The sequence below is a fragment of the Etheostoma spectabile genome, chromosome 13, assembly GCF_008692095.1.
Source record: "Etheostoma spectabile isolate EspeVRDwgs_2016 chromosome 13, UIUC_Espe_1.0, whole genome shotgun sequence".
Taxonomy (NCBI): domain Eukaryota; kingdom Metazoa; phylum Chordata; class Actinopteri; order Perciformes; family Percidae; genus Etheostoma; species Etheostoma spectabile.
In genome coordinates, this window is record NC_045745.1 from 8,496,820 (window position 1) to 8,506,035 (window position 9,216).

The following is a 9,216-nucleotide window of genomic DNA, read 5'->3' on the forward strand; positions in this document are numbered from 1 at the left end:
TAGCTAAGCTAGCAGTCATTTCAGAAACGTTTTAGCTAACTATTGCTGTTTGATTGCTAACGTTAGCTCAAAACGCCATGGGTGGATGGATGGGTGGCGGTGGAAGTTGGATGGGCGGATGTGTGGATGAATGGTGGATGTGTGGATGGATGAATGTTGGATGGGTGGATGGATGTGTGGATGGGTGGGTGGATGGGTGGGTGGCATAGTTGGATGGGTTGAATGGATTGTGTGGATGGGTGTGATGAATGTTTCGGATGGTGTGGATGGATGTTGGTGTGTGGGTGGTGGATGAATGTTTATGGGTGGAATGGTTGATGTGGGTGGGGTGGATGATGTTGAATGGGTGGATATGTGGGTGGGTGGATGAATGTGGATGGGGTGGATGATGTTGGATGGTATGAATGTGTGGATGGGTGGATGGTGTGTGGATGGATGGATGAATGTTGGATGTGGGGATAGGTGGAGGATGATGAATTGATGGAATGTTGTGGTGGGTGATGAATGTGTGGATGGGTGGATGATGGATGGATGTGTGGGTGGGTGGATAATGTTGATGGTGGATGAGTGATTGTGGGTGGTGGGATGAATGTTGACTGGGTTGGATGAATGTTGGATGGGTGGAATGTGGATGGTGTTGGATGATGGAGGGATGGATGTTGGTGGTGGGGATGTTGGTGTTGGGTGGGTGGATGATGTGAATGGGTGGATGAATGTTGGATGTGTGGGTGGGGATGAATGTGTAATGGGTGTGATGTGGATGGGTGGATGAATGTTGGATGGGTGGATGGATGTATGGATGGATGAATGTTGGATGGGTGGATGGATGTGTGGATGGTGATGATGAATGGTTGTGGGTGGATGGATTGTTGGATGGGTGGATGTGGATGGTGGGTGGTGGGGTGGATGAATGTTGGATGGGGTGGATGGGATGGATGATGTGGTGGGTGGGTGGGTGGATGATGTTGTGATGTGTGTGATGGATGTGTGGATGGGTGGATAATGTGTGATGGGTGGGTGGATGGATGGATGGATGTGTGTGTGGGTGATGGGGTGGATGAATGTGGATGTTGGATGGATGTGTGGATTGGTGGAGATGTTGATGGATGGATGGATGTGTGGATGGTGGATGAATGTTGATGGTGTAATGTGGATGGGTGATGGATGGATGGATGTTGATGGGTGGATATGGGTGGATGGATGTTGATGGGTGGATGGATGGATGGATGTGTGGATGGATGGATGAATGTTGGATGGGTGGATGGATGTTGGATGGGTGGATGGATGGATGGATGTGTGGGTGGGTGGATGAATGGGTGGGTCCTAAAACAAAGGACTCAAGCGGTACATGCTAATCAAAGATACAGGCATGACAGGACGAGGGCGGATTGAAGAATCAAATTTATTGTTATATTTAGGATTTCTTAAGTTAAGAGCAGATAGGAGGTCTGAGATAGGACAGGAAACGAGTTTAGGAGTTGCTTCTGCAACTTAAGTCGAGATAGGAGAAGCAGTCAGGACTCTATAAGTGAGTTGGCCACACAAAGATGACACAGAGCGGGATTCAAATCGGCAAAGCGTCCCTTTAAGAACGATTCTGAATGCAGGATTTTTACTTGTAACACAATATGTTTACACTGTAGTGTCGCTACTTGTACTAAAGATCTCAATACTGCTTCCACCACTGGATTATACCATTTTAACAATGCGACGTAACGACGATGCCCACTCCTTTCCAAACCCACCCCTTCAGTTTGTAGCAGGCTTTCAGTTCAAATTTAAAATTTCAAGCCTCAGTTATTTTTTGTACCTTTCAATCTAGTCTGTCAAAAGTTCACGTGAGTTATTGAGAGAGCACTCGGTCCAGAGAAAGATTGATTCTTCCAAATGAAACCTGTTGCCTCTTTTGATCTCTTCGTGTGCAACACGGGTGTCACACATCACACATCACACAACACACATCACACAACACACAACACACAACATGACTTTTGGTCGTTGAAGTTACTCAGAGAGAGTTTCATGAGAGAAGACACAGAGGGGTCTTTGTCTGGGCCTGAAGTATATTAAGCTGTAGTACAGTATAGTAAAGAAAATGGCTGTCGAGCTCCTTTTAAGGCCACTGCGATTGGATTTTGAAGGTAAACTGGCTTTGGAAAATACACATTGCTAATGTGAACTATAGGCAAATTGTAGTTAAAGGAGTACTTTAGTGATTTAGTATTTGTTAAGAGAGAGATGAGAACAGAAAGCTCAAACAGGAGTTGAGATATTTACAGAATATTAGATGTAAACCAAAGCAAAGGTACAAGAACTTTGACCTAAATAAAGCAAAACTATGGTTTATTTAAATTAGGTTTGAGACTATCTCATCAAAGCGTACAAGAACAAGAACAAGAACAAGAATTTATTTCCTTAAATGCTTTTAAATCCAGATCGAGAGAACCTGAAATGACCCGTTTACCTTGCAAATGTCTGTGTTGTATAACTTTAATAAATGTCATTGATTGTGTTTTTGCTCTGCCTCTTGGCCAGGACTCCCTTGAAAAAGAGGTTTTTAACCTCAACGGGACTTTCCTGGTTAAATAATTTTTTTTTTAAACTGCTCTGTACAATAGACATGTGCTTAAAAAGGCAGAATCCATCATGGCCGCTAGTTCTCACCCCCTGAATGCAGGATTTAAGTTGCTGCCCTCTTAACCCTTGTGTTGTCCTTGGGTCAAATATGACCAATTTCTACATTAGAATTATGGGTTTCTTTGAACCAAATTGCCCCAAAATTACATAAAAGTGTGAATGTACAATGTATGGAACCATGTGAAATTACTGTTTACTTTCATTGAACTGTGGGTGTTTTTTTTTTTTTTTTTTTCAATTTTATAGCGTTTTGAAACAAACTGTGACCCACTCAACATCTTCTGATCTTAACTATGAGCCCAAATAATCCATCATTTCTGTTTTTTTTGTTGTTGTTTTTTTTAAAACAACAAAAACTAGGTATTATTAAAAAGTGACACACATTTCAGAAAGCATCAAAAAACATTGGAAAAAAAAAAAAAGTTGACCCTGAAGGACGACAAGTTCAGTCTCTGGGAAGACAACACAAGGGTTAATAGATAGAAATCCTCCTTCTGCCATCTCTCTGCTTAACTCTATCTATTATTATTATTATTATTATTAAAGAATAGGTAACGTCTGCACATAAGGCACTGGGACTTAAGCTTTTAATGTTGTATTTATTTCCCCAGTTGGTCCGGCTTTATTACAAAACAGGGTTATCCATAAAAAACTGTTTCGGTCTCAACTGTGGGTCCTCCTGCCAGTGGTGCAATACTTTAGAGATAATTTAGAGATACTTGTAATTTACTGGAGTATTTCCATTGTATGCTACTTTTTACTTCTACTAGTTACTTTGCAGATTTAGATTTGGCATACAAGATATCAATTAACTAACACAGGATGAATTATTATTATTATTATTATTATTATTATAAGTTAAGATGCCCGGTATATAAAGTTACTAAATAAAATTGGCACCACCTTTACCAGCATTAAAGAGATGTACACGTTAACGCATCACTCACTAATTAAAAGTACTTTAATTGTTTGTACTTTAAGTGTATTAAATGCATATGCTTTTGTGCTTTAATACTTTGATACTTTAATATTTTGATCATTTAAATTCAGCTCTGTGTTAGAGCTGGGCAATATGGAGAAAGTTAAATATCCCAATATTTTTGACCAAATACCTCAATTTCTATATTGTGGCCGTATTACAGGGTTTGACAATTGGTGCATTCACAAAAAATGCACACAATGAGATTTTTGGATAAATAACCATCAGCTATGTTGATATAATAACTATGTGGGAAGAAGGCAAATAATGGAACAGCTAGAACAGTCCGGTGTGTTCAGAAAATTACATCACTTTACTGTTAAAACCAGGAAAAAACAACACTTTTCAAAAATGTAAGACGATATCCAGTCTCATATATGTCGATATCGATACAACAATGCTAAATTGCCTTGCCCGGCTCTGTGTCATCTTTGTGTGGGCAGTGTGTGAGGGCGGAGCGCCCAACTGAGCAGAGCAGTGGAGGTCTGCCAAGACCCGCTGGATGACCCTGAACGCATCACGAGGTCCGCTGAGATGTCGACAGACCTCGGCTGCTCCCAGCTCCGTGCGCTGGCCACACAAAGATGACACCGAGCGCGACTCAAATCGGCAAAGCGTCCCTTTAAGAACGATTCTGAATGCAGGACTTTTACTTGTAACACAATATGTTTACACTGTAGTGTCGCTACTTGTACTAAAGATCTCAATACTGCTTCCACCACTGGATTATACCATTTTAACAATGCGACGTAACGACGATGCCCACTTTTTTCCCAAACCCACCCCTTCAGATTGTAGCAGGCTTTCAGTTCAAATTAAAAATTTCAAGCCTCAGTTATTTTTTGTATCTTTTTGAAAGCTGTAAAATCTGTGGAGTGCCCCTTTAATTAACACTGAAACTCCCATAATACAGTATAGCGTTGTCTTTTAAATTGAACAGAATGGCCTCATCTTCGGAAGACTTCTGTTGAACGGTTTGCGCCTGATAAGCAGTTAATTTACAAGACTATTTGCCGGCTTCACCTGGCTGCATATCTCTGCATTGCCTTGGAGGTTTATATATATATATATATATATATATATATATATATATATATATATATATATATATATATATATATATATATATATATATATATATATATATATATATATATATATATATATATATATATATATATATATATATATATATATATATATATATCTTTGCATACTAGCAAATGTGTCTCTTGTACACCTGAATCCAACAAGGTAAACCAGTTAGTCTGTCCAGTTGGCTAAGGCAATAACGATGATCATATAACACGTTTTATTCCCCATTGGTAAATGAACATCTTGTCTGGAAGTCAGACAAGATGTCAGATGACACAGAGACATGGTGCCTTGCTTGTGGGCACTTAAGCTGGGCAGACGGGTGCCAACCCAGAGGCTTGACTGCTGGTCCCACAAGCACAACAGATTAGCTGAAGCAGAGATAAGCTCGCATAAGATCATGACACTCATCTTGTGGGTAGAAACTGATCCTGGGTCTGTTGGTGTTGGCGAACAGTCATCATAAGTTCATAAAGTGCGTAGCAAATAAAAAGCCGTTTCGACAGAAGGGCTTAAACCTTAATGTTATGAATTGCAATTCTGTGCACAAAGTACAAACCCACTGCGCAGAGCAGTGGCTTTGGCTCAACATCCTGTTTCGCAAACGACAGGACGATGCTGCAACATCAGCAAGGGAAGCCCGATGTGTCGCCGCAGTCACATTTCACAGTTGCAACCCCTTCCGGACCTCATACTTCGCCTTTCATGTTCATAATCAGACCCAGGCCAGAGTCACTTCAATCAGGCGATTTTACGCGCCCTTTAAATTACAATTGTGTCCGTGCACATTACACAATACCGTCTGCGTTTTACAAGTCTCCAGCACCCACTTTTTAACTCGGCATCCGTTCATAAACAGTGCTTTATTTTAGTGTTAAACTATACGGGGCTAACTTGGCATCCCCGCTGTCTTTTACCAAGCCTTAGCGTCACTGTAACTGTGGTTAGCGTGTTACAACAGACGTTATTGACGGTTTATTGCAAACGCTGACAACAAGGAAGGCAGAGATTGTATCGCAATCAAGCAATTCACTCAAACATGGCACAGTGCATTGCATCGCCGAATTGGCCACTGTTTGCTAAAGAGTCAGCCAGATCGGTAGATGCGTCAACGCACGTTATCTATCGTCACTATTACGCCCGAAAACTTTAAACGGCTGAAGTTGAGAAGGGAGTTCGGTGCGTCGTGCCATCCCCTCGGGAGAACAGCGCGCATTAATATCCTGTTCGCATGTAACTGCATCAACAGAAGGTCTCACCGGCCGGGTAAGAGGAAGTGCCGTTAATATCGGTAATGCACGGGGCATCCCTCCGGCCGGTGGGGCGGGGGGTTGGGGGGGCTGTGTCGGTAAGGTGCCCGGGGGGAGAGGAGCTGTCACACCGCCATCTCCATCCTTACCTTCCCGTGCTTTCAGCAGCACCGTGTTGGCTACGATGTTCTCCAGCTCCATGTTGATGATGTCCGGGGTTACAGCAGCAGCGGCGGACGGAGCTCCTGGTCCCAACCGGCGGCTTCAATCTCGGGTTATCCTCCCTAAAACACCACCGTGCACCACCCACCTCCTCCCACCGCCCAGCCAAGGAGGTCAAATTCAACCCTCCTTTTCTGCTGCTTTCGCACAGTCCTGTCCGGTAACAGTCCGAGCCCCTCCCCTCCTCTTCCTCCTCCTCCTCTTCCTCCTCCTCCTCCTCCTCCTCCTCCTTCCTCCACCTCCACCTCCTGCTGTCAGAAACGAGGAAGAAACACACTCTGTTTTTTTTTTATTAAATTGCTGTTTAATAAAACTATTTTTTTACAGAACATGACGCAGATGTCACAGACAGACGTCTCACTCCGCTCACACTTCCTGCCTCGTTTTTAACACTTGTGTTGTCCTCGGGTCAACTTTAATTTAGTTTAAATAATTTTTAATTTAATTTGATTTTAATTTTTTTAATTTAATTTAATTTAATTATTTTTTTAATTTAATTTTAATTATTTTAATTTAATTTTTTAATTTATTTAATTTGATTGTTTTTTATTTAATTTGATTTAATTTTAATTTAATTTAATTTTTTTAAGTGTTTTATATCTGAAATATGGATTTCTTTCAACCAAATTGCCCAAAAGTAACATGGATGATTCCATACAACACTCTTCAGGGGGAAATTAATGATGATTAATTGAATTTTTTGGGGTGTTTTATTTAATCTAATATAGCATTTGAATCTGAGATCCACTCAACATCCTCTGATCTTAACTATTAGTCAAAATAATTCATAATTTCTGTCTTTTCAACTAAAAACGCGTGTATAATTTGATTACAAATGAGGTGTGTTGACCATGAATTCCAAGAACAAATGTAAAACCTGTTATTAAACCAGCTCAGGTTTTTTTTCAATAAAGCGCCAAAAGCTGGAAAAAAGTGAGAAATAAATCAGAAAAAGCGACAAAAACATCGGAAATGCACATTTTTGACCAGGAAGGCCAAGTGCAGGGTTAACCTTGGACAACACACGGGTCAGGCGTCCTGCCAGTGAGGAACACTTTCATTCTGAAAAGCTAAAACATAAATCTGTATCTTTAGGGTTAGAGGGCTGGATAGCAGACTATATTCAGCTCAGTATTAAAGTGATTTAAGTATCGATGCAGAATAAAAGCAGTCTTTGTGACTGACAAGCTTAAATGGGTCTCATGCACGCTCCCTCCAACAGTGCTAACGTTCATTAGCCTACATGTGTGCAGAAGGAAATCACAAGTAGGCGTCACAACAACTACATAGTGCAAGTTATGGTATGTGGATAACATACTAAATGTGAAATAAGTCATGTGACTTTGTGAAAGACATGTTATTGATAAGTAATAGCCCGTTTTTAGCCGCTGGCTTGGTTAAAAATGGGCCACGATTGCTAGACACAGCTCTGTAGCTGCCCAAAAAAACCTGCTTTTTAACGTACATGCCATTTATGTTTGGTATTTCTTAATTTGTTTTTACATTTTTAAGACCAAAATGATGAATCCGTTATTCCCTTTAAAACTGAAATACCATCCTAGAAGCATCCACTTCTTTATCTTCAGAGATGTTTGATCCTGTGATTCCTGTCGTGGATGCGATCAACATGTCCAGAAAACAAATGTCACATTTTTTTTATTCGTCACTCATGATAACGTACAAGATCATTTCTGATATTTCCTGATCGTGTTTGAAGAATTTTCCACGAGGTTCCAGGATGAGTTTATATGCAGCGCTAATTACAGGGTGAAAAAAATAATCCCCAACCACTTCATTTGTATTTCACAACGACACACGTCACACTATTTGAATCAAACATTTGAATAAAATCCAATTCCTCAGTAAAGGCTGTGGTGTCCCAGGGACCCTGAACGTAGCCTATCAAACAAAATGAATGCACTGTTACAAATTCAGAAATCAATGCTGACCCCAGAGCTGCTGCTGCTGCTGCTCTTCAGGGCTCATCTCACAGAAAGTGGATTTCCCTGCACCGATCGATGAAAGCAAAAGGCACAACAATCTGATATGTTACTATAGAGGAGTGGACAAAGGATGAAAATAATAGGAAATTGGCTGAAATGGAAACTAAAATGCTGTAATGGAAACTAAAACAGAAAGCTAGAGAACAGGAGAACAGTTTGCTGCCTGCACATCAGAAAATAAAAGACAAAAAGGGGAAGAATATATATATATATATAAATAAATATATATTAAGAGGAATTTAGAAGCAAAAATGTCAGCCATTGTGCAGACAACACAACAACAATAAAAAGGACCAAAACAGGCTTCGGAGGCCTCTTAAATTAACAGCAATTTTCAGTCAAAATAAATGAGAAAAATAGGATTTTTTTAAATTTAATTTGTGAGTAGAAGTAAGCGAAGGACACACACTTCAATCTTTCACCTAAGTGCACCTTTGGCAGTTTGATGGAGTCTGCCCCCCCCCTGGTGTTCGTTTGACCCTGCTGCTGTTTTGATGAATGACGTCAGAGCTGAGGTGACCAATGAGGCTGCAGTTTCTTCTTGGACCCGGACTGACATCTAGAGGGTGACAGCAGCCGCTGCAGGTGTCTCCACTCAGGCGTCACCTGCAGGGAGAGTCGGGTCCCTGTTTACGCGTCAGTGCTTTTATTTTGAAAAACTGAGACGTTTCCCTTCGTTTACACGCAAAAACGGCGAATTCGTTCTTCTTCGTTTTCCTGTTTGCATGTAGACTGAGACAAACGGAGGTTTAAGCAGCCGAGGAAGTGAGGAGGAGACGAGAGAGTAGGCTACGTGATTCGTTGCTGTCTCTCCCCGATGTGAGTCGAGTGCGGATTTGAGCCGCGCATGCTCAGATTTGAACGGTTTACGGCATAACGTGTCACACTGACACTTGTGAAATCCATGAAATAATAAACTTTTCTCATTACAAACAATAACAGAAAGATGAGAATCATTTCAAAAACGTTCTAGCTATCTTTGACTGTTTGATGCTAACGTTAGCTCAAAACGCCGTTCAACTGACAGCCT

At 40.9% G+C, this 9,216-nt stretch overlaps 1 protein-coding gene across 1 annotated transcript in view; it reads right to left on the minus strand.

Moving 5' to 3' along the window:
• The window catches only part of grk6 (G protein-coupled receptor kinase 6), a gene marked incomplete at its 3' end in the record, with an annotated part of 106,977 nt that extends 100,599 nt beyond the window's left edge, over positions 1-6,378 (minus strand). Inside the window, 1 exon segment of the mRNA XM_032534618.1 lies at positions 6,111-6,378. Coding sequence (XP_032390509.1) covers positions 6,111-6,162 — 52 coding nt within the window.
• Positions 6,379-9,216: the final 2,838 nt, after the last annotated feature.